Source organism: Anomaloglossus baeobatrachus, chromosome 9, assembly GCF_048569485.1.
Source record: "Anomaloglossus baeobatrachus isolate aAnoBae1 chromosome 9, aAnoBae1.hap1, whole genome shotgun sequence".
NCBI classification, from domain to species: domain Eukaryota; kingdom Metazoa; phylum Chordata; class Amphibia; order Anura; family Aromobatidae; genus Anomaloglossus; species Anomaloglossus baeobatrachus.
Genome location: NC_134361.1, coordinates 221,301,117 through 221,327,229, shown reverse-complemented (window position 1 = coordinate 221,327,229; position 26,113 = coordinate 221,301,117). Strand labels below are relative to the sequence as shown.

General features: G+C 53.2%; 2 protein-coding genes across 2 annotated transcripts in view; one reads left to right on the top strand and one right to left on the bottom strand.

The window, feature by feature from the left end:
• Window positions 1–26,113, top strand: part of LOC142251614 (tubulin alpha-3 chain-like) — a 40,259-nt gene that overhangs the window by 9,864 nt on the left and 4,282 nt on the right. The window contains exon 4 of the mRNA XM_075324583.1: window positions 17,315–17,995. Coding sequence (XP_075180698.1) covers window positions 17,315–17,995 — 681 coding nt within the window. The remainder of the gene's footprint in view (window positions 1–17,314; window positions 17,996–26,113) is intronic.
• LOC142251619 (vacuolar ATPase assembly protein VMA22-like) overlaps window positions 1,773–26,113 on the bottom strand; it is an 86,413-nt gene continuing 62,072 nt past the window's right edge. The window contains exon 4 of the mRNA XM_075324589.1: window positions 1,773–2,176. Coding sequence (XP_075180704.1) covers window positions 2,133–2,176 — 44 coding nt within the window. The 3' untranslated portion in view covers window positions 1,773–2,132. The remainder of the gene's footprint in view (window positions 2,177–26,113) is intronic.

The following is a 26,113-nucleotide window of genomic DNA, read 5'->3' as shown; positions in this document are numbered from 1 at the left end:
TCCCTTCTCACCCCACTCTTGTCGGCGGTGTTGTAAGGTTGAGGTATCCATTGCGGGTACGGAGGCTGGAGCCCACATGCTGTTTTCCTTCCCCATCCCCCTCAGGGCTCTGGTGGAAGTGGGATCCTATCGGTCTCCAGGCACTGAGACCGTGCTTCATCCACAACTCCTGTGGAGCCTGCTGGATAGGAGCCGGGTATCGTTCAGGGACATGGCCCTGCTACTTGGAGGTACTCTGTATCCCGGTGGGGACCGCGCACAGCAACACTCCAGCTTTGCTGGGTGTGCTAGTGCACCGGGGACCGCGGCGCTGACCGGGTTAATAGGTGCCATTACACACTCAGCGTTGCTGAGTGTGTTTATGTATAGGGACTGCCGCACTGACCGCCGCTGCCATGGAAACACTGCGGCGCGGCTGGGACTTGTAGTGCGCCGGGGACTTCCACGCCGGCCGCGCTTTTACGGCGGCCACGTTTATTACTAGAGTCCCCGGCTTTTTGCGGCCTAGTTCCTTTCCTCCCACCCCCAGCCCTGACAGGCAGGGGAAGGGCGGGACGCTGCTCAGAACGAGCATCACTGAGGGCTGGAGTATGCTTTGCATACTCCACTCCCCTCACTGTGCACAGTGCAGGCACCAGCTCCCGCTCTTTCTGGGTCACGCCCACGGCTCCCTCCTCTCCTCAGGACGCCGGCAGCCATTCCTGTCAGCTCCTCGGACGCTGCAGAGGGGGACAAATTCTGGGAGACCCAGGCAGGGACTCTGGTGGCCTCACAACCGCTTTAAGCGGGTGATAAGCAGCACCTGTGGTGCTAGCCCCATTGTGCAGAAGTGTAACATTATATGTTTATTTTACACTGTATAGTGCACAGTTGATTTCTGGCTATATACCCTATTGTGTTGCTCAGGGAAGATAATAGCATGGCTAACAACCTATAAAAAATTCAGGAATCGTACTCTATATTTGAAACATCAAATTTTTATTTGTACAAAGTGCTCGTGCCAAAATCACATAAAAATTTCATCATACACAGGATAACATTTTTGGGATATAGGGAGGGATGTCAAGCCGCACTTATAAGGAGTGGCACAGTACTACAGTGACTGCATCTGCCCGTATAGTAACGGCCAGTGTAAATGGACATATATATATATCATATGTTTACAGGAGCGGACCAATTCGGGATGTAGTTTACATGCGCATAGTATAGGATACCAAACTTGTAGAGTTTTATACTAGTATGGAGATATAAGCACACATATATAGAATATGGGTATGTCAACAACCACTATATAGATTGATTAAAGGGCACCATAATTTGCATGCCATAAAAGTTTAAGGTATCAGGCATGTGCCTATAGTATTACCCCCATCTATCTACTTAGCCCCATAAGTCAGTCCAATTACCTGTTGTCATTTGTACAGAATATATGTCCACAGCAGCACCGCAAATTGCACCCACTCCAACCTCACCGCACTGCCGGTTTCATCAGGAGGTATGTGCTGTCCATAGCATATACCCTTTATAAGGGGTCCATGATTGAGTTCAGGTGCACACCTCCGGTCGGGTATGTGGACGCACATGTTTGTATGATGCGCATCCTGGGCGCAAGTCGCCTGTCGAGCACGTCACGCGCCACATGACCGCAACTCTGCAGTCAGCGGCCACGTGACACGGAGCGGGCATGGAGACCGGATATGTATTCCGGTCTCCATGCCAACTCACTCTGTCGGCGAGTCACGCGCAGGAAATGCACAGCGCACACCAACACTGCGTCCCCCAGCGTCAGGCAGCAGCCGAATTCAACCATGTAAGGTAGTTATATTAGCTAACCTTAAAAATAGTACTTGAGCATATGTCTGAAAACATTCACATGTAAATACATAGATAATCATAATATATTGCCAGCATATATTTTTATATTAACGCTGACATAATATCTTCCATATCTTTTTATGTATATGTAAACATGCACATTATACTTAGTGTTGAATAACTACGTCCATCCGCAGTCCAAATATTCTCCAACTTTTCAATATTCAGTTTTATTCATCCATATGGCTAACATTGTAGCATTGGGCTTTTATATCCCCTTTTTTTTCCATCAAAGAGAGGGAGAGGGTCCATAGAATTCAACAGAGTAGATGTTTTCTATAACGTATGACATTGCTATATGCTAGAGACAAGGGCATAGAAAAAGAACAGGAAATTATATTAAAATGTTATATAATGAAATAAAGTGTATTAAAATTCGCGCTACACATGCAAAAAGGACCTGAAGCTCAAGGATTCGTTTAACCCTCTTGGGGCCATGGTGTCAAGCACTACAATCCATTTTGTTTCTTTTTTTAGAAGTTCATTTTTATAATTTCCCCCTCTGGCTCCCAAGCTGACATGATCAATGCCTTTTACTTTGAGGCCAGTGGGATTGCACTTATGGTAAAGGAAAAAATGTTTTGGTATTGTTTTTAGCTCACTAATATCTTTACATCCCTTGGCATTGATGATATCGCGGATATGCTCCAGAGTTCTCACTCTTAGCTGTCTGGTGGTCATGCCAATATATATCATGTTGCATGAACAGCTAGCATGATATATCACCATTTCAGTCTTGCAAGTGATGTTAAATGTAATGGAGTAGTTTTTTGTACCCCCACTGTTCTCAAATGTTGTACATCTCTGCACATATTTACATGCCGAGCAGGTCCCACATTTGTAACAGCCCCATTTGGGTCCTTTTTGACTGAATGGATTATTGTTCAAAGGGACATAGTGGCTACGGGTTAGTAAATCTTTAAGATTTTTGGATCTACGCCAAGTCATTGATGGATATATAGTCAGATGTTTGGCTAGGTCTTTATCTGCCAGCAATATCTGCCAATGTCTCTGAAAAATGGTTTTGATTTCATGCCATCTATTATTAAACGCTGTGATAAATCTCACAGGTTGTAGATCTCTACTGTTGTTTATGTTTTTAGTTGTTAAGAGAGACTCACGATTGCTTTTGGCTGCTCTAATGTATCCTGATCTTATATTTTTTGGTTTATAGCCTCTCTCAGCTAAGTTGTCGCTCAGAAGTCTAGCTTGATTTTCAAAGTTTCCCGCATTAGAGCAGATTCTCCGCATGCGCAAAAATTGCCCTGTTGGCACTGCTTTAATGGTCTGGGGGTGGTGGGAGGAGGACGCATGCAAAAGTGTATTTGTAGCAGTGGATTTTTTGAAGACATCCGTACTCAAGTGACCATCTTCATTTCTCATGATCAGAACGTCCAAGAACTCCACCTTCCAATAGTCATATTTTGATGTTAATTTGATATTTAGATCATTTCTGTTCAAATTTTGCAGGAATATCTCCAGGGATGCCTCAGAACCCTGCCATACAAATAGGACATCATCAATGTACCTATACCATGAGACCACTGCATCGAACCCCTCTACGGACTGGACAACATCTCGCTCCCACAACCCCAGGAAGAGATTAGCATATGAGGGCGCACAAGTCGCCCCCATTGCCACTCCCTGGAGCTGTAGGTAATAGCGATCCTTAAAGACAAAGTAGTTATGAGTTAGAACAAAGTCCAATAACTCCATAACAAATTGAATCAGTTCTTTGTCCATATTGGTCATCCGCAGAAAGGTCCTACATGCAGTGGTCCCATGGTCATGAGCAATAGATGTATATAGCGCCTCTACATCGCATGTAACCAGAATCATATCTGGTTCTAGCTGAATACTGTCGAGGCGCTTGAGTATATCTGTAGTGTCTCTAATATGTGAAGGCAGGGTTCCGACACATCCCTGGAGATAAAAGTCAACAAATCTGCATATTTTCTCATTTAGACCCCCAATCCCAGATATTATTGGGCGTCCTGGGGGATTATTTCTATCTTTATGGACTTTTGGTGTTATATAGAAGGTTGGAGTTCTTGGAGATTCCGTCATGAGCCCATCCCTCATTTTAGCTGAGATAATAGCATGGCGCCCACGAAAGGCAGGGGTGCCATAACACAGGCTTATTTTGTTGCCTGCGCCGCATGTACGACCCCGCTACCGACAGGTTCCACTGACCCTCATTGTGTGCACTGTTCGGCCCCTGTGGCACTTGCTCAGCCAGAGCCTCTGCTAGGGGGGGCCCAGGGGGAGCCACCTGCTAACACTGTTCAGGTGACAGGGACGGAGTTTGCAAAACTCTCTGAGACTATGGCTAAGATACTAGAAGCCTTGCAGGCCAGGCCGGTATCTCAGCACAGGGACTCTGTTGAATCTTTGTTCCCTGGCCCACCTCAGCTGGACCAACAATGTCCTCCCGGGGTATCTCATGGATCCCAAGCTGAGGGTTCTGACACAGACCCCAGCCCCAGACCGACTAAGCGAGCTCGCTTAGATTTTCCCTCGACATCCTCATATTGTGCAGGGTCTCAGAGGGGGGAATCTCTGGTTGATGATGCGGAGACAGCTGATCAGGATTCTGATCCTGAGGCCGCTCTCAATCTTGATACTCCGGACGGGGACGCCATAGTGAACGACCTTATTGCGTCCATCAGGATATTTCTCCCTCAGCTCCTCCGGTGGAGGAGTCAGCTTCCCAGCAGGAGAAATTCCGTTTCAGGTTTCCCAAGCGTACACCGAGTATGTTTCTGGACCACTCTGATTTCAGAGAGGCAGTCCAGAATCACCATGCTTGTCCAGATAAGCGTTTTTCTAAGCGCCTTAAGGATACACGTTATCCCTTTCCCCCTGACGTGGTCAAAGGTTGGGCTCAGTGTCCCAAAGTGGATCCTCCAATCTCCAGACTGGCAGCTAGATCCATACTTGCAGTGGAAGATGGGGCTTCACTCAAAGATGCCACTGACAGGCAGATGGAGCTCTGGTTGAAATCCATCTATGAAGCTATCGGCGCTTCTTTTGCCCCAGCATTCGCAGCCGTATGGGCGCTACAAGCTATCTCAGCAGGTCAAGCGCAAATTGACGCAGCCACACGCACGTCCGCGCCACAGGTGGCGTCCATAACCACTCAGACGTCGGCATTTGCGTCTTACGCTATTAATGCTGTCCTGGACTCTGCGAGCCGTACGGCGGTTGCAGCCGCCAATTCGGTGGTACTCCGCAGGGCCTTGTGGCTACGGGAATGGAAGGCAGATTCTGTTTCCAAAAAGCGCTTAACCAGTTTGCCAATTTCTGGCGACCGATTGTTTGGCGAGCGTTTGGATGAAATCATCAAACAATCCAAGGGAAAGGATACATCCTTACCCCAGCCCAAACCGAACATACCCCAACAGAGGAAGGGGCAGTCGAGGTTTCGGTCCTTTCGGGGCGCGGGCAGGTCCCAATTCTCCTCGTCCAAAAGGCCTCAGAAAGATCAAAGGAACTCTGATGCATGGCGGTCTAAGTCACGTCCTAAAAAGACCACAGGAGGTGCCGCTACCAAAGCGGCTTCCTCATGACTTTCGGCCTCCTCACTCCGCATCCTCGGTCGGTGGCAGGCTCTCCCGCTTTTGCGACGCCTGGCTGCCACGGGTAAAAGACCGCTGGGTGAGAGACATTCTGTCTCACGGTTACAAGATAGAGTTCACCTCTCGTCCCCCGACTCGATTCTTCAGGTCATTCCCGCCTCCCGAGCGAGCCGAGGCTCTTCTGCAGGCGCTGGGCATTCTGAAGGCAGAAGGAGTGGTGGTCCCTGTTCCTCTTCAGCAACAGGGCCACGGTTTTTACTCCAACTTGTTTGTGGTCCCAAAGAAGGACGGGTCTTTCCGACCTGTCCTGGACCTGAAACTTCTCAACAAACACGTAAAGACCAGGCGGTTCCGGATGGAATCCCTCCGCTCCGTCATCGCCTCAATATCCCAGGGAGCTTTCCTTGCATCGATCGATATCAAAGAGGCTTATCTCCACGTACCGATTGCTCCAGAGCACCAGCGCTTCTTGCGCTTCGCCATAGGAAACGAACACCTGCAGTTCGTGGCACTGCCGTTCGGCCTGGCAACAGCCCCACGGGTTTTCACCAAGGTTATGGCTACTGTAGTAGCGGTCCTCCACTCTCAGGGTCACTCGGTGATCCCGTACTTGGACGATCTGTTGATCAAGGCACCCTCTCTAGAGGCATGCCAACACAGCCTCGACGCTACCCTGGAGACTCTCCAGAGTTTCGGGTGGATCATCAATTTTCCAAAGTCAAATCTGACACCGGCCCAATCGCTGACATACCTTGGCATGGAGTTTCATACCCTCTCAGCGATAGTGAAGCTTCCGCTGATCAAGCAGCGGTCACTACAGACAGGGGTACAATCTCTCCTTCAAGGTCGGTCACACACCTTGAGGCGCCTCATGCACTTCCTGGGGAAGATGGTGGCAGCAATGGAGGCAGTTCCTTTCGCGCAGTTTCACCTGCGTCCTCTTCAATGGGACATCCTACGCAAATGGGACAGGAAGCCGACGTCCCTCGACAGGAACGTCTCCCTCTCGCAGGCGACCAAAGCTTCCCTTCGGTGGTGGCTTCTTCCCACTTCATTATCGAAAGGGAAATCCTTCCTACCCCCATCCTGGGAGGTGGTCACGACGGACGCGAGTCTGTCAGGGTGGGGAGCGGTTTTTCTCCACCACAGGGCTCAGGGTACATGGACCCAGCAAGAGTCCTCGCTTCAGATCAATGTTCTGGAAATACGGGCAGTGTATCTTGCCCTGAAAGCGTTCCAGCAGTGGCTGGAAGGCAAGCAGATCAGAATTCAGTCGGACAATTCCACAGCGGTGGCATACATCAACCACCAAGGCGGCACACGCAGTCGGCAAGCCTTCCAGGAAGTCCGGCGGATTTTGACGTGGGTGGAAGCCACGGCCTCCACCATTTCTGCAGTTCACATTCCAGGCGTGGAAAACTGGGAAGCAGATTATCTCAGTCGCCAGGGCATGGACGCAGGGGAATGGTCCCTTCACCCGGACGTGTTTCAGGAGATCTGTTGCCGCTGGGGGGTGCCGGACGTCGACCTCATGGCGTCCCGGCACAACAACAAGGTACCGGCGTTCATGGCACGGTCTCAAGATCCCAGAGCTCTGGCGGCAGACGCCTTAGTTCAGGATTGGTCGCAGTTTCAGCTCCCTTATGTGTTTCCTCCGCTGGCACTGTTGCCCAGAGTGTTACTCAAGATCAGGGCCGACTGCCGCCGCGTCATCCTCGTCGCTCCAGACTGGCCTGTCGTGGTACCTGGATCTGTGGCATCTCACGGTCGGCCAACCGTGGGCACTACCAGACCGACCAGACTTGCTATCTCAAGGGCTGTTTTTCCATCTGAATTCTGCGGCCCTCAACCTGACTGTGTGGCCATTGAGTCCTGGATCCTAGCGTCCTCAGGGTTATCTCAAGACGTCATTGCCACTATGAGACAAGCTAGGAAACCAGCGTCCGCCAAGATCTACCACAGGACGTGGAAAATTTTCCTGTCGTGGTGCTCTGCTCAGGGTATTTCTCCCTGGCCTTTTGCCTTGCCCAATTTTCTGTCCTTCCTTCAATCTGGACTGGAAAAGGGTTTGTCGCTCGGCTCCCTTAAGGGACAAGTCTCAGCGCTCTCTGTGTTTTTCCAGAAGCGCCTAGCCAGACTTCCACAGGTACGCACGTTCCTGCAGGGGGTTTGTCACATCGTTCCTCCTTACAAGCGGCCGTTAGAACCCTGGGATCTGAACGGGGTGCTGACGGTTCTTCAGAAACCACCATTCGAGCCAATGAGGGATATTTCTCTCTCACGCCTTTCGCAGAAAGTGGTCTTCCTAGTAGCAGTCACCTCTCTTCGGAGAGTGTCTGAGCTAGCAGCACTGTCATGCAAAGCTCCCTTCCTGGTGTTTCACCAGGACAAGGTGGTTCTGCGTCCGGTTCCGGAATTTCTCCCTAAGGTGGTATCCCCCTTTCATCTCAATCAGGATATCTCCTTACCTTCTTTTTGTCCTCATCCAGTTCACCAATGTGAAAAGGATTTGCACTTGTTAGATCTGGTGAGAGCACTCAGACTCTACATTTCTCGTACGGCGCCCCTGCGCCACTCGGATGCACTCTTTGTCCTTGTCCCTGGCCAGCGTAAAGGGTCACAGGCTTCCAAATCAACCCTGGCTCGGTGGATCAAGGAGCCAATTATCGAAGCTTACCGTTCGGCTGGGCTTCCGGTTCCCTTAGGGCTGAAGGCCCATTCTACCAGAGCCGTGGGCGCGTCCTGGGCTTTGAGGCACCAGGCTACGGCTCAGCAGGTGTGTCAGGTGGCTACCTGGTCGAGCCTGCACACTTTCACGAAGCACTATCAGGTGCATACCTATGCTTCGGCGGATGCCAGCCTAGGTAGACGAGTCCTTCAGGCGGCGGTTGCCCACCTGTAGGAAGGGGCCGTTTTTACGGCTCTATTACGAGGTATTATTTTACCCACCCAGGGACTGCTTTTGGACGTCCCAATTGTCTGGGTCTCCCAATAGAGCGACAAAGAAGAAGGGAATTTTGTTTACTTACCGTAAATTCCTTTTCTTCTAGCTCTAATTGGGAGGCCCAGCACCCGCCTCTGTTTTTTTGTGTACACATGTTGTTCATGTTGAATGGTTTCTGTTCTCCGATATTCCTTCGGATTGAAGTTACTTTAAACCAGTTTATAATTCTTTTTCCTCCTTCTTGGTTTTGCACCAAAACTGAGGAGCCCGTGGGAGCACGGGGGGTGTATAGGCAGAAGGGGAGGGGCTTAACACTTTTAAGTGTAATACTTTGTGCGGCCTCCGGAGGCATAGCCAATACACCCAATTGTCTGGGTCTCCCAATTGGAGCTAGAAGAAAAGGAATTTACGGTAAGTAAACAAAATTCCCTTCTTTCCTTCCCCATCCCCCTTAGGGCTCTGGGTGAAGTGGGATCCTATCGGTCTCCAGGCACTGAGACCGTGCTCCATCCACAACTCCTGGGAGCCTGCTGGATAGGAGCTGAGTATCGTTCAGGGACATGGCCCTGCTACTTGGAGGTACTCTGTGTCCCTGTGGGGACCGCGCACAGCAACACTCCAGCATTGCTGGGTGTGCTAGTGCACCGGGGACCGCGGCGCTGACCGGGTTAATGTGCCATTACACACTCAGCGTCGCTGAGTGTGTTTATGTAGGGGGACTACCGCCGCCGCCATGTTTTAACACTGCGGCGCGGCTGGGACTTGTAGTGCGCCGGGGACTTCCGCGCGGCCGCGCTTTTATGGCAGCCGCGCTTATTACTTGAGTCCCCGGCTTGTACGGCCTAGTGTTTCCTCCTCCCGCCCACAGCCCTGACAGGCAGGGGTAGGGCGGGACGCTGTACAGACGTGCAGCAGTGAGGGCTGGAGCATGCTTTGCATACTCCACCCCCCTCACTGTGCACTGTGAGGCACCAGTTCCCGCACTTTCTGGGTCACGCCCACGGCTCCCTCATCTCCTCAGGACGCCGGCAGCCATTCCTGTCAGCTCCTCGGACGCTGCAGAGGGGGACAAATTCTGGGAGACCCAGGCAGGGATTATGGTGGCCTCACAACCGTTTTAATCGGGTGGTAAGCAGCACCTGTGGTGCTAGCCCCAGTGTGCAGAAGTGTAATTATATGTTTATGATATTTTACACTGTATATTGCACAGTTGCTTTCTGGCTATATTCCCTATTGTGTTACTCAGGGAAGACATAGCATGGCGCCCACAAAAGGCAGGGGTGCCAAAACACAGGCTTACTATGCTGCCTGCGCCGCATGTACGACGCCGCTACCGGCAGGTTCCACTGACCCTCACTGTGTGCACTGCTCGGCCCCTGCTGCACTTACTCAGCCGGAGCCTCTGCTAGGGGGGGCCCAGGGGGCTCCACCTGCTGACACTGTCCAGGTGACAGGGACGGAGTTTGCAGTCTTTAAGGATAAACTCTCTGAGACTATGGCTAAGATACTAGAAGCCTTGCAGTCCAGACCGGTATCTCAGCACAGGGACTCTGTTGAATCATTGTTCCCTGGCCCCCCTCAGTTGGACCAACAATGTCCCCCCGGGGATTATCATAGAAACCTGGCTGAGGGCTCTGACACAGACCCCAGTCCCAGACCGACTAAGCGAGCTCGCTTGGCAATTCCCTCGACATCATCATATTGTTCAGGGTCTCAGCGAGGGGAATCTCTGGTTGATGACGCGGAGGTAGCTGATCAGGATTCTGATCCTGAGGCCGCTCTCAATCTTGATACTCCTGACGGGGACGCAATAGTGAACGATCTTATTGCGTCCATCAATAAAATGTTGGATATTTCTCCCTCAGCTCCTCCGGTGGAGGAGTCAGCTTCTCAGCAGGAGAAATTCCGTTTCAGGTTTCCCAAGCGTACACCGAGTATGTTTCTGGACCACTCTGATTTCAGAGAGGCAGTCCAGAATCACCATGATTGTCCAGATAAGCGTTTTTCTAAGCGCCTTAAGGATACACGTTATCCCTTTCCCCCTGACGTGGTCAAGGGTTGGACTCAGTGTCCCAAGGTGGATCCTCCAATCTCCAGACTGGCGGCTAGATCCATACTTGCAGTTGAAGATGGGGCTTCACTCAAAGATGCCACTGACAGGCAGATGGAGCTCTGGTTGAAATCCATCTATGAAGCTATCGGCGCTTCTTTTGCCCCAGCAATCGCAGCCGTATGGGCGCTACAAGCTATATCAGCAGGTCAAGCGCAAATTGACGCAGCCACACGCACTTCCGCGCCGCAGGTGGCGTCCATAACCGCTCAGACGTCAGCAATGGCGTCTTACGCTATTAATGCTGTCCTGGACTCTGCGAGCCGTACGGCGGTTGCATCCGCCAATTCGGTGGTACTCCGCAGGGCCTTGTGGCTACGGGAATGGAAGGCAGATTCTGCTTCCAAAAAGCGCTTAACTAGTTTGCCAATTTCTGGCGACCGATTGTTTGGCGAGCGTTTGGATGAAATCATCAAACAATCCAAGGGAAAGGATACATCCTTACCCCAGCCCAAACCGAACATACCCCAACAGAGGAGGGGGCAGTCGAGGTTTCGGTCCTTTCGGGGCGCGGGCAGGTCCCAATTCTCCTCGTCCAAAAGGCCTCAGAAAGATCAAAGGAACTCTGATTCATGGCGGTCTAAGTCACGTCCAAAAAAGACCACAGGAGGTGCCGCTACCAAAGCGGCTTCCTCATGACTTTCGGCCTCCGCAATCTGCATCCTCGGTCGGTGGCAGGCTCTCCCGCTTTTGCGACACCTGGCTGCCACGGGTAAAAGACCGCTGGGTGAGAGACATTCTGTCTCACGGTTACAAGATAGAGTTCACCTCTCGTCCCCCGACTCGATTCTTCAGGTCATCCCCGCCTCCCGAGCGAGCCGAGGCTCTTCTGCAGGCGCTGGGCACTCTGAAGGCAGAAGGAGTGGTGGTCCCTGTTCCTCTTCAGCAACAGGGTCACGGTTGTTACTCCAACCTGTTTGTGGTCCCAAAGAAGGACGGGTCTTTCCGTCCTGTCCTGGACCTGAAACTGCTCAACAAACACGTAAAGACCAGGCGGTTCCGGATGGAATCCCTCCGCTCCGTCATCGCCTCAATGTCCCAGGGAGATTTCCTTGCATCGATCGATATCAAAGATGCTTATCTCCACGTACCGATTGCTCCAGAGCACCAGCGCTTCTTGCGCTTCGCCACAGGAGACGAACACCTGCAGTTCGTGGCACTGCCGTTCGGCCTGGCAACAGCCCCACGGGTTTTCACCAAGGTTATGGCTACTGTAGTAGCGGTCCTCCACTCTCAGGGTCACTCGGTGATCCCTTACTTGGACGATCTCCTGATCAAGGCACCCTCTCAAGAGGCATGCCAACACAGCCTCGACGCTACTCTGGAGACTCTCCAGAGTTTCGGGTGGATCATCAATTTTCCAAAGTCAAATCTGACACCGGCCCAATCGCTGACATATCTTGGCATGGAGTTTCATACCCTCTCAGCGATAGTGAAGCTTCCGCTGATCAAGCAGCAGTCGCTACAGAAGGGGGTACAATCTCTCCTTCAAGGTCAGGCACACCCCTTGAGGCGCCTCATGCACTTCCTGGGGAAGATGGTGGCAGCAATGGAGGCAGTCCCTTTCGCGCAGTTTCACCTGCGTCCTCTTCAATGGGACATCCTTCGCAAATGGGACAGGAAGCCGACGTCCCTCGACAGGAACGTCTCTCTCAGGCAACAAAAGCTTCCCTTCGGTGGTGGCTTCTTCCCACTTCATTATCGAAGGGGAAATCCTTCCTACCCCCATCCTGGGAGGTGGTCACGACGGACGCGAGTCTGTCAGGGTGGGGAGCGGTTTTTCTCCACCACAGGGCTCAGGGTACGTGGACCCGGCAAGAGTCCTCACTTCAGATCAATGTTCTGGAAATACGGGCAGTGTACCTTGCCCTGAAAGCGTTCCAGCAGTGGCTGGAAGGCAAGCAGATCCGAATTCAATCGGACAATTCCACAGCGGTGGCATACATCAACCACCAAGGCGGCACACGCAGTCGGCAAGCCTTCCAGGAAGTCCGGCGGATCTTGATGTGGGTGGAAGCCACGGCCTCCACCATCTCTGCAGTTCACATCCCGGGCGTGGAAAACTGGGAAGCAGATTATCTCAGTCGCCAGGGCATGGACGCAGGGGAATGGTCCCTTCACCCGGACGTGTTTCAGGAGATCTGTTGCCGCTGGGGGGTGCCGGACGTCGACCTCATGGCGTCCCGGCACAACAACAAGGTACCGACGTTCATGGCACGGTCTCAAGATCCCAGAGCTATGGCGGCAGACGCCTTAGTTCAGGATTGGTCGCAGTTTCAGCTCCCTTATGTGTTTCCTCCGCTGGCACTGTTGCCCAGAGTGTTACGCAAGATCAGGGCCGACTGCCGCCGCGTCATCCTCGTCGCTCCAGACTGGCCGAGGAGGTCGTGGTACCCAGATCTGTGGCATCTCACGGTCGGCCAACCGTGGGCACTACCAGACCGACCAGACTTGCTGTCTCAAGGGTGTTAGGGCCAGATGGACGGGTAGACCCTGGAGGTGGATCCACTGGGCCGAACTCCCGGATGAGGGAAAGGAGTCCGGTAGCCAGAGCACTGTAGGTAGCAGGACAGTCCGTGCACTGAGAGCAAATGGAGAAGTCCCTGGGACCACGAGGTCATGGATGGTGGTCCGGGTGACGGAGCTCAGGTTCGGAAGCCGTGATGGTGTCAGGCAGGGTCCGGAACCGTTGGAGCGAGATGACGGGTCACCGCAGGGATCCGAGATGGTACGGACTGTCAGGATGGCAGATGGGCAGCGTTCGGGGTTCGAGACACAGCAGGACCGGATGGCGATGCAGGATCGGCTCTAGAAGACAGAGAGGTAAGTATCTCACAGGAACACAAGGAGACCTGACTCCTAGCTTGGGAAAACACGAAGAACAGGCCCCGCTCCCTTGGACATTAACCCCCTATATACCCTGTACCTGAGTGCATCATTTCCTGTTAATTGACACTGGCCCTTTAAGAAAGGTTCAGTGACCGCGCGCGCCCTAATGCGCATGCGCGCGGCCCGGGTGCCAGAAGCCAGGGCAGGAAGCTGAAGGGAGGACGCAGGGGAGCCGGCCAGGAACTGGGAAGCCGTCGGGCGCCGGGAGCGGAGACCAGGGGGCCTGGGAAGTGCGGGCACCGGAGGCTGGAGAGCGGGGAGCGTGGCAGGTGAGCCGGGGAGCGGAGCTGAGGACCCGGGGATCGGAGCAGGGGACCCGGAGAGGGGATCCGAGGACCCGGGGAGCGTGACAAAGGGCCGGTTTTCCATCTGAATTCTGCGGCCCTCAACCTGACTGTGTGGCCATTGAGTCCTGGATCCTAGCGTCTTCAGGATTATCTCAAGAGGTCATTGCCACTATGAGACAGGCTAGGAAACCAACGTCCGCCAAGATCTACCACAGGACGTGGAAAATTTTCCTGTCATGGTGCTCTGCTCAGGGTTTTTCTCCCTGGCCTTTTGCCTTGCCCACTTTTCTGTCCTTCCTTCAATCTGGACTGGGAAAGGGTTTGTCGCTCGGCTCCCTTAAGGGACAAGTCTCAGCGCTCTCTGTGTTTTTCCAGAAGCGCCTAGCCAGACTTCCACAGGTACGCACGTTCCTGCAGGGGGTTTGTCACATCGTTCCTTACAAGCGGCCGTTAGAACCCTGGGATCTGAACAGGGTGCTGGTGGTTCTTCAGAAACCACCATTCGAGCCAATGAGAGATATTTCTCTCTCACGCCTTTCGCAGAAAGTGGTCTTCCTAGTAGCAGTCACCTCTCTTCGGAGAGTGTCTGAGCTAGCAGCGTTGTCGTGCAAAGCCCCTTTCCTGGTGTTTCACCAGGACAAGGTGGTTCTGCGTCCGGTTCCGGAATTTCTACCCAAGGTGGTATCCCCTTTTCATCTCAATCAGGATATCTCCTTACCCTCTTTTTGTCCTCATCCAGTTCACCAATGTGAAAAGGATTTGCACTTGTTAGATCTGGTGAGAGCACTCAGACTCTACATTTCTCGTACGGCGCCCCTGCGCCGCTCGGATGCACTCTTTGTCCTTGTCGCTGGCCAGCGTAAAGGGTCACAGGCTTCCAAATCAACCCTGGCTCGGTGGATCAAGGAGCCAATTCTCGAAGCTTACCGTTCTGCTGGGCTTCCGGTTCCCGCAGGGCTGAAGGCCCATTCTACCAGAGCCGTGGGCGCGTCCTGGGCTTTGAGGCACCAGGCTACGGCTCAGCAGGTGTGTCAGGCGGCTACCTGGTCGAGCCTGCACACTTTCACGAAACACTATCAGGTGCATACCTATGCTTCGGCGGATGCCAGCCTAGGTAGGCGAGTCCTTCAGGCGGCGGTTGCCCACCTGTAGGAAGGGGCCGTTTTACGGCTCCATTACGAGGTATTATTTTACCCACCCAGGGACTGCTTTTGGACGTCCCAATTGTCTGGGTCTCCCAATGGAGCGACAAAGAAGAAGGGAATTTTGTTTACTTACCGTAAATTCCTTTTCTTCTAGCTCCAATTGGGAGACCCAGCACCCGCCCCTGTTTTTTTGTGTACACATGTTGTTCATGTTGAATGGTTTCAGTTCTCCGATATTCCTTCGGATTGAAGTTACTTTAACCAGTTTATAATTTTTTCCTCCTTCTTGCTTTTGCACCAAAACTGAGGAGCCCGTGGGAGCACGGGGAGTGTATAGGCAGGAGGGGAGGGGCTTTACACTTTTAGTGTAATACTTTGTGCGGCCTCCGGAGGCATAGCCTATACACCCAATTGTCTGGGTCTCCCAATTGGAGCTAGAAGAAAAGGAATTTACGGTAAGTAAACAAAATTCCCTTCTTTCCACCAGGTGGCGCTATAGGTGGCTTCATTGCGTAGCGCATGGCTACTTTACTATACCTAGACACCACTTCTATGCCTATAGCTGCCGCCGTTCTCAAGTTAATGGCGGTGGACAGGATATGGGTGGACACACTGTATATAGGTGCGGTGTATACAGGAGATGGGTGGACACACTGTATATAGTTGCGGTGTATACAGGAGATGGGTGGCCACACTGTATATAGGTGCGGTGTATACAGGAGATGGGTGGCCACACTGTATATAGGTGCGGTGTATACAGGAGATGGGTGGCCACACTGTATATAGGTGCGGTGTATACAGGAGATGGGTGGACACGCTGTATATAGGTTCGGTGTATACAGGAGATGGGTGGACACACTGTATATAGGTGCGGTGTATACAGGATATGGGTGGACACACTGTATATAGGTGCGGTGTATACAGGATATGGGTGGACACACTGTATATAGGTGCGGTGTATACAGGATATGGGTGGCCACACTGTATATAGGTGCGGTGTATACAGGAGATGGGTGGCCACACTGTATATAGGTGCGGTGTATACAGGAGATGGGTGGCCACACTGTATATAGGTGCGGTGTATACAGGAGATGGGTGGACACACTGTATATAGGTGCGGTGTATACAGGAGATGGGTGGACACACTGTATATAGGTGCGGTGTATACAGGAGATGGGTGGACACACTGTATATAGGTGTGGTGTATACAGGAGATGGGTGGCCACACTGTATATAGGTGCGGTGTATACAGGAGATGGGTGGACGCACTGTATATAGGTGCGGTGTATACAGGAGATGGGTGGATGCACTGTATATAGGTGCGGTGTATACAGGAGATGGGTGGACACACTGTATATAGGTGCGGTGTATACAGGAGATGGGTGGACACACTGTATATAGGTGCGGTGTATACAGGAGATGGGTGGACGCACTGTATATAGGTCCGGTGTATACAGGAGATGGGTGGACGCACTGTATATAGGTGTGGTGTATACAGGAGATGGGTGGACACACTGTATATAGGTGCGGTGTATACAGGAGATGGGTGGACACACTGTATATAGGTGCGGTGTATACAGGAGATGGGTGGACACACTGTATATAGGTGCGGTGTATACAGGAGATGGGTGGACACTCTGTATATAGGTGCGGTGTATACAGGAGATGGGTGGACACGCTGTATATAGGTGCGGTGTATACAGGAGATAGGTGGACACGCTGTATATAGGTGCGGTGTATACAGGAGATGGGTGGACACACTGTATATAGGTGCGGTGTATACAGGAGATGGGTGGACACACTGTATATAGGTGCGGTGTATACAGGAGATGGGTGGACACGCTCTGTATAGGTGCGGTGTATACAGGAGATGGGTGGACACGCTGTATATAGGTGCGGTGTATACAGGAGATGGGTGGACACGCTCTGTATAGGTGCGGTGTATACAGGAGATGGGTGGACACACTGTATATAGGTGCGGTGTATACAGGAGATGGGTGGACACGCTCTGTATAGGTGCGGTGTATACAGGAGATGGGTGGACACACTGTATATAGGTGCGGTGTATACAGGAGATGGGTGGACACGCTGTATATAGGTGCGGTGTATACAGGAGATGGGTGGACACGCTCTGTATAGGTGCGGTGTATACAGGAGATGGGTGGACACGCTGTATATAGGTGCGGTGTATACAGGAGATGGGTGGACACGCTGTATATAGGTGCGGTGTATACAGGAGATGGGTGGACACACTGTATATAGGTGCGGTGTATACAGGAGATGGGTGGACACGCTGTATATAGGTGCGGTGTATACAGGAGATGGGTGGCCACGCTGTATGAAGCTGGCGTTACATGATCGCAGGGCTGTGATGGTGACTGAGGCTCCTCTATGGCCCCTATGATCAGCACTGATCTATACATAGAGGACATGGAAGGCTTTGGTTATGACCGTTATGTGTAATATGGCACTATCTTCTCTCGCAGGCTGACCAGTGCACCGGATTACAAGGTTTCCTCATTTTCCACAGCTTTGGAGGCGGCACAGGCTCAGGATTTGCATCTCTTCTGATGGAGAGACTTTCTGTAGATTATGGCAAGAAGTCCAAGCTTGAGTTTGCAATCTACCCAGCACCGCAAGTGTCCACAGCAGTGGTGGAGCCATACAACTCCATACTGACCACACACACCACGCTGGAGCATTCAGATTGTGCCTTTATGGTGGACAATGAGGCCATTTATGATATTTGTCGCCGAAACTTGGACATTGAACGTCCAACATACACAAATCTCAACCGTCTCATTGGGCAGATCGTGTCGTCCATCACTGCCTCGCTGAGGTTTGATGGGGCTTTAAATGTTGATCTCACCGAATTTCAGACAAACCTGGTTCCATATCCACGTATCCATTTCCCGCTGGTCACGTACGCGCCTGTCATCTCTGCAGAGAAGGCCTACCACGAGCAGCTGTCCGTGGCTGAAATAACCAATGCCTGCTTTGAGCCTGCAAACCAGATGGTGAAGTGTGACCCCCGCCACGGCAAATACATGGCCTGCTGCATGTTATACAGGGGGGACGTGGTCCCCAAGGATGTCAACGCCGCCATCGCAACCATTAAGACAAAACGCACTATTCAGTTTGTAGACTGGTGCCCAACAGGATTCAAGGTTAGTATTAGAAACCCACCCACACCGGCCTAAATGGAAAGTGTCATTACCAGTGCCGAGAATATTAGCACAGAATTAGATTGGTGGAAAAACCCATATAATAAAGTGAAGCCTATAGAAAAGATATACCATCACATGACTAGTGGGGTGCAGATTGTGAGATTGAAGCGGATCCTCACTAATTTTCCTACACATTGACATCTTAGCCCCTTCAGTCTCAGGATTGTGGGGGGTCCTAGAAGTATAACCCTACTGATAATAAAGTGATGGCATGTCCGTGCCAAGGAAAGGTCATCAATATACCAAGTCTGAAGACTCCATTAGGCCCTGTGCGCACACTGCGTTTTTACCCGCTTTTTCTTTGTCGCTCCATTGGGAGACCCAGACAATTGGGTGTATAGCTTCTGCCTCCGGAGGCCACACAAAGTATTACACTTTAAAAGTGTAACCCCTCCCCTCTGCCTATACACCCTCCCGTGCATCACGGGCTCCTCAGTTTTATGCTTTGTGTGGAAGGAGGCACACATCCACTCGTGCATTCTCAGATTAGTTATATCGGTTGGAAGAAAAGAGGACCCCCACGGGGTCCCCGGCATGTTCCCTTCTCACCCCACTAAAGTCGGCGGTGCTGTTAAGGTTGAGGTACCCATTGCGGGTACAAAGGCCGGAGCCTCATGCCGTTTTCCTTCACCATCCCTTAGTGGCTCTGGGAGAAGTGGGATCCTAACCGGTCATCCATTCACTGGGACCGGGCTCCCTCCGCAGCCCCTGTGGGAATCTGCTGGACAGGAGTATATTCTTCCTCAGGGATCGGGCCCTGCATCTATAAGGTACTCTGTGTCCCCATGGGGACTGTGCATGGAGCGCCTTATTCCCGGACGCTGCAGCAGCTGCTGATTTCGGAAGACCGGCGGACTTCCGCGCCGACCGAGCCTGCTTGTCGGCCGCGGTCTTAAATTTAGTCCCCGGCTTCATCGCGGCCTAGTAGCTAAAATCCCGCCCCCGGGCTTGCCTGTCAGGGGTAAGGGCGGGACGGCTGGCCTGACGTCGGCTGTGAGGGCCGGAGCATCCTGTATGTTTCCTCCCCCCTCACTGATCACTGTGGGGACCCCAGATTCCCGCACTTTTCTAGCACCGCCCACGGCTCCACTCCTCCCCTGAGAGCTCCGGCAGCCATGTTTTTGGCATTCTGCCGGTGGAGGATTATCAGAGAAGAGCTCTGCAGCTCTGGGAGACCTAAGGCAGGGAATCTGGAGGACACACACTCGCTTTTTAGCGGTCGGTAAGCCACACCGGTCACCCGGTGCTGGTCCCCCCCCAGGGTGCCGGAATAGATACGTATTTATATACATATTTCTGTTCGGTCGGGCTGTATACCCCTTCCCATATACCCTCAGTGATCACTCTCCTAGGAGACAACAGCATGTCGTCCACAAGGAGCAAAGGTGCTAAGGCACAGGGTTTTTTTGCGACCTGTACCTCTTGTGCGGCTATGTTACCTGCAGGTTCCACCTACCCTCACTGTGAGCAATGCTCGACCCCTGTTTCGCTTGCTCAGCCGGAGCCTCGGTCACTAGTGGGCCCCTCGGCTCATGTAGACCCCCCTGCTCCCCCTGTCCAGGCGGCAGGGACAGAGTTTGCTGCGTTTGCTGAGAAACTCTGAGTCACTTTCGCAATCCATGGCTCAGTCTATGGACAAATGGTCTGCCAAGCTGCTAGAAGCTTTGCCGTCCAGACCGGTCCTTACACAGGCCCCGGTCCCCGTTAGCTCGTCGCCTCCAGGCCCCTCTCGGTCCGCGCCGCAGCGCGCTCCCAGGTTGGGCCCTAGGTCCCACGCGGAGGACTCCTGCCCGGATCTCAGTCCCAGACCGACTAAGTGGGCTCGCTGGGAATTTTCCCCGACTTCTTCACGCTGTTCGGGTTCCCAGCCCGAGGACTCTCTGGAGGACGAGGCGGACGTCGCAGCTCAGGGCTCTGAACCTGACGTTGCCCTCAATCTTGATACACCTGAAGGGGACGCCTTAGTTAATGATCTTATCTCGTCCATTAACCAGGTGTTAGATCTGTCTCCCCCGCCTCCACCTGTAGAGGAGTCGGCTTCTCAGCAGGAGAAACACCAGTTTCGGTTCCCCAAACGTACACGGAGTGCTTTTTTCGATCACTCTAACTTCAGAGATGCAGTCCAGAAGCCCAGAGCGGTTCCGGACAAGAGCTTTACTAAGCGCCTTACTGACACGCGTTACCCCTTCCCCTCTGACGTAGTTAAGGGTTGGGCTCAGTGTCCCAAGGTGGATCCTCCAGTCTCTAGATTGGCGGCTAGATCTGTAGTATCGGTGGCAGATGGCTCATCGCTGAAGGATGCCACTCACAGGCAGATAGAGCTCCTGATGAAATCCATCTATGAAGCCACGGGCGCGTCTTTTGCCCCGGCCTTTGCAGCCGTGTGGGCACTACAAGCTATCTCAGCTTGTCTGGCTGAGATTAATGCAGTCACACGTAATTCTGCTCCGCAGGTTGCGTCTCTGACTTCTCAAGCGACAGCTTTTTCTTCCTACGCCTAGCGGGCCAACGCACTTTTTCAGGCAGTGGCCACTCTGAAAACAGAGGGAGTTGTGATCCCGGTTCCCCCTCAGGAACATGGTCGCGGCTTTTACTCCAACTTGTTCGTGGTGCCAAAGAAGGACGGATCATTCCGCCCCGTTCTGGACCTCAAATTGCTCAACAGACATGTGAGCACCAGACGGTTTCGGATGGAATCTCTCCGCTCGGTCATCGCCTCGATGTCACAAGGAGACTTCCTAGCATCGATCGACATCAAGGATGCTTATCTCCATGTGCCGATCGCACCCGAACATCAACGCTTCTTGCGTTTCGCCATCGGGGACGAGCACCTTCAGTTCGTGGCATTGCCTTTCGGCCTGGCAACAGCCCCACGGGTGTTCACCAAAGTCATGGCATCCGTTGTAGCAGTCCTACACTCTCAGGGCCACTCGGTGATTCCCTACTTAGACGATCTCCTAGTCAGGGCAGCTTCTCGGGCGGCGTGTCAACACAGCCTTACAGTCACTCTGGCGAGTCTCCAGCAGTTCGGGTGGATAATCAACTTCCCAAAATCCCAGTTGACACCGACTCAATCACTGACTTACCTCGGGATGGAGTTTCATACACAGTCAGCGGTAGTCAAGCTACCGCTGGACAAACAGCTGTCCCTGCAGGCAGGGATACAATCTCTTCTTCGGGGTCAGTCATACCCCTTGAGGCGCCTCATGCACTTCCTGGGGAAGATGGTGGCAGTGATTTTGGCAGTGCCGTTCGCGCAATTCCATCTGCGGCCACTCCAATGGGACATTCTCCGCAAATGGGACAGGAGGTCGACTTCCCTCGACAGGAACGTCTCTCTGTCCCTTGCAACCAAGACGTCTCTTCAGTGGTGGCTCCGTCCCAATTCTCTATCGCAAGGAAGATCCTTCCTACCCCCAACCTGGGCTGTGGTCACCACGGACGCGAGCCTTTCAGGGTGGGGAGCGGTTTTCCGCCACCACAGGGCTCAGTGAACCTGGACTCCGGTAGAGTCCTCCCTTCAGATCATTGTTCTGGAGATAAGGGCAGTGTATCTAGCCTTATTGGCCTTCCATCGGTGGCTGGAGGGCAGGCAGATCCGTATACAGTCGGACAACGCCACTGCCGTCGCATACATCAACCATCAGGGCGGCACGCGCAGTCATCAAGCCTTCCAGGAAGTCAGGCGGATTCTGCAGTGGGTGGAGGCCACAGCCTCCACGATCTCCGCAGTGTACATCCCGGGCGTAGAAAACTGGGAAGCAGATTTTCTCAGTCGTCAGGGCATGGACGCGGGGGAATGGTCTCTTCACCCAGACGTGTTTCGAGAGATCTGTCACCGCTGGGGAACGCCGGACGTTGATCTCATGGCGTCACGACACAACAACAAGGTCCCGGCCTTCATGGCACGGTCTCAGGATCACAGAGCTCTGGCGGCGGACGCATTAGTTCAGGATTGGTCGCAGTTTCGACTGCCTTATGTGTTTCCCCCTCTGGCGATGCTGCCCAGAGTGCTGCGCAAAGTCAGGTCCGACTGTCGTCGCGCCATTCTCGTCGCTCCAGATTGGCCGAGGCGATCGTGGTACCCGGATCTGTGGCATCTCACGGTGGGTCAACCGTGGGCGCTTCCAGACCGCCCAGACTTGCTGTCACAAGGGCCGTTTTTCCATCTGAATTCTGTGGCCCTCAACCTGACTGTGTGGCCATTGAGTCCTGGCTCCTAGCGTCTTCAGGGTTATCTCAAGAGGTCATTGCCACTATGAGACAGGCCAGGAAACCAACGTCCGCCAAGATCTATCACAGGACGTGGAGGATCTTCTTATCCTGGTGCTCTGATAACGGTTTTCCTCCATGGCAGTTTGCCTTACCCACTTTTCTTTCATTCCTTCAATCCGGAATGGACAAGGGTTTGTCACTCGGCTCTCTCAAAGGACAAGTATCGGCGCTCTCCGTATTTTTTCAAAAGCGCCTGGCCAGGCTTCCGCAGGTCCGCACGTTCCTGCAGGGAGTTTGCCACATAGTCCCACCATACAAGCGTCCGCTGGAACCCTGGGACCTTAACAGGGTGCTAACGGCTCTTCAGAAACCACCTTTCGAGCCGCTGCGGGATGTTTCTTTATCACGTCTTTCGCAGAAGGTGGCAGTTACATCACTCCGAAGAGTGTCGGAGCTTGCAGCGCTGTCATGCAAAGCCCCCTTTCTGGTGTTTCACCAGGATAAGTTGGTTCTGCGTCCGGTCCCGGACTTTCTCCCTAAGGTGGTGTCCCCTTTCTTTGTCGCTCCATTGGGAGACCCAGACAATTGGGGTGTATAGGCTATGCCTCCGGAGGCCGCACAAAGTATTACACTTAAAAGTGTTAAGCCCCTCCCCTTCTGCCTATACACCCCCCGTGCTCCCACGGGCTCCTCAGTTTTTTGCTTTGTGCGAAGGAGGTCAGACACGCACGCACAGCTCCACAGATTGGTCAGCAGCAGCTGCTGACTATATCGGATGGAAGAAAAGTGGGCCCATATAGGGCCCCCAGCATGCTCCCTTCTCACCCCACTCTTGTCGGCGGTGTAGTTAAGGTTGAGGTATCCATTGCGGGTACGGAGGCTGGAGCCCACATGCTGCTTTCCTTCCCCATCCCCCTCAGGGCTCTGGTGAAGTGGGATCCTATCGGTCTCCAGGCACTGAGACCGTGCTTTATCCACAACTCCTGGGAGACTGCTGGATAGGAGCCGGGTATCGTTCAGGGACATGGCCCTGCTACTTGGAGGTACTCTGTGTCCCCGTGGGGACCGCGCACAGCAACACTCCAGCATTGCTGGGTGTGCTAGTGCACCGGGGACCGCGGCGCTGACCGGGTTAATATGTGCCATTACACACTCAGCGCTGCTGAGTGTGTTTATGTATAGGGACTGCCGCACTAACCGCCGCTGCCAGGGAAACACTGCGGCGCGGCTGGGACTTGTAGTGCGCCGGGGACTTTCGCGCCGGCCGCGCTTTTACGGCGGCCGCGTTTATTACTAGAGTCCCCGGCTTTTTGCGGCCTAGTTTCCTTTCCTCCCGCCCACAGCCCTGACAGGCAGGGGAAGGGCGGGACGCTGCACAGAACGAGCAGCACTGAGGGCTGGAGCATGCTTTGCATACTCCACCCCTCTCACTGTGCACAGTGCAGGCACCAGCTCCCGCACTTTCTGAGCCACGCCCACGGCTCCCACCTCTCCTCAGGACGCCGGCAGCCATTCCTGTCAGCTCCTTGGACGCTACAGAGGGGGACAAAGTCTGGGAGACTCAGGCAGGGACTCTGGTGGCCTCACAACCGCTTTAGGCGGGTGGTAAGCAGCACCTGTGGTGCTAGCCCCATTGTGCAGTAGTGTAACATTATATGTTTATGGTATACATATTTTACACTGTATGGTGCACAGTTGATTTCTGGCTATATACCCTATTGTGTTACTCAGGGAAGATAATAGCATGGCGCCCACGAAAGGCAGGGGTGCCAAAACACAGGCTTATTATGCTGCCTGCGCCGCATGTATGACCCCGCTACCGGCAGGTTCCACTGACCCTCATTGTGTGCACTGTTCGGCCCCTGTGGCACTTACTCAGCTAGAGCCTCTGCTAAGGGGGGCCCAGGGGGAGCCACCTGCTGACACTGTTCAGGTGACGGGGACAGAGTTTGCAAAACTCTCTGAGACTATGGCTAAGATACTAGAAGCCTTGCAGGCCAGGCCGGTATCTCAGCACAGGGACTCTGTTGAATCTTTGTCCCCTGGCCCACCTCAGTTGGACCAACAATGTCCTCCTGGGGTGTCTCATGGATCCCAGGCTGAGGTCTCTGACACAGACCCCAGCCCCAGACCGACTAAGCGAGCTCGCTTGACAATTCCCTTGACATCCTCATATTGTTCAGGGTCTCAGCGGGGGGAATCTCTGGTTGATGATGCGGACACAGCTGATCAGGATTCTGATCCTGAGGCCGCTCTCAATCTTCATACTCCGGACGGGGACGCCATAGTGAACGACCTTATTGCGTCCATCAATCTAATGCTGGATATTTCTCCCTCAGCTCCTCCGGTGGAGGAGTCAGCTTCTCAGCAGGAGAAATTCCGTTTCAGGTTTCCCAAGCGTACACCGAGTATGTTTCTAGACCACTCTGATTTCAGAGAGGCAGTCCAGAATCACCATGCTTGTCCAGATAGGCGTTTTTCTAAGCGCCTTAAGGATACACGTTATCCCTTTCCCCCTGACGTGGTCAAAAGTTGGGCTCAGTGTCCCAAAGTGGATCCTCCAATCTCCAGACTGGCAGCTAGATCCATACTTGCAGTGGAAGATGGGGCTTCACTCAAAGATGCCACTGACAGGCAGATGGAGCTCTGGTTGAAATCCATCTATGAAGCTATCGGCGCTTCTTTTGCCCCAGCATTCGCAGCCGTATGGGCGCTGCAAGCTATCTCAGCAGGTCAAGCGCAAATCGACGCAGCCACACGCACGTCCGCGCCACAGGTGGCGTCCATAACCACACAGACTTCGGCATTTGCGTCTTACGCTATTAATGCTGTTCTGGACTCTGCGAGCCGTACGGCGGTTGCAGCCGCCAATTCGGTGGTACTCCGCAGGGCCTTGTGGCTACGGGAATGGAAGGCAGATTCTGTTTCCAAAAAGCGCTTAACCAGTTTGCCAATTTCTGCCAACCGGTTGTTTTGCGAGCGTTTGGATGAAATCATCAAACAATCCAAGGGAAAGGATACATCCTTACCCCAGCCCAAACCGAAAATACCCCAACAAAGGAGGGGGCAGTCGAGTTTTCGGTCCTTTCGGGGCGCGGGCAGGTCCCAATTCTCCTCGTCCACAAGGCCTCAGAAAGATCAAAGGAACTCTGATGCATGGCGGTCTAAGTCACGTCCTAAAAAGGCCACCGGAGGTGCCGCTACCAAAGCGGCTTCCTCATGACTTTCGGCCTCCCCACTCCGCATCTTCGGTCGGTGGCAGGCTCTCCCGCTTTTGCGACACCTGGCTGCCACGGGTAAAAGACCGTTGGGTGAGAGACATTCTGTCTCACGGTTACAAGATAGAGTTCACCTCTCGTCCCCCGACTCGATTCTTCAGGTCATCCCCGCCTCCCGAGCGAGCCGAGGCTCTTCTGCAGGCGCTGGGCACTCTGAAGGCAGAAGGAGTGGTGGTCCCTGTTCCTATTCAGCAACAGGGTCACGGTTTTTACTCCAACTTGTTTGTGGTCCCAAAGAAGGACGGGTCTTTCCGTCCTGTCCTGGACCTGAAACTTCTCAACAAACACGTAAAGACCAGGCGGTTCCGGATGGAATCCCTCCGCTCCGTCATCGCCTCAATGTCCCAAGGAGATTTCCTTGCATCGATCGATATCAAGGATGCATATCTCCACGTACCGATTGCTCCAGAGCACCAGCGCTTCTTGCGCTTCGCCATAGAAAACGAACACCTGCAGTTCGTGGCACTGCCGTTCGGCCTGGCAACAGCCCCACGGGTTTTCACCAAGGTTATGGCTACTGTAGTAGCGGTCCTCCACTCTCAGGGTCACTCGGTGATCCCTTACT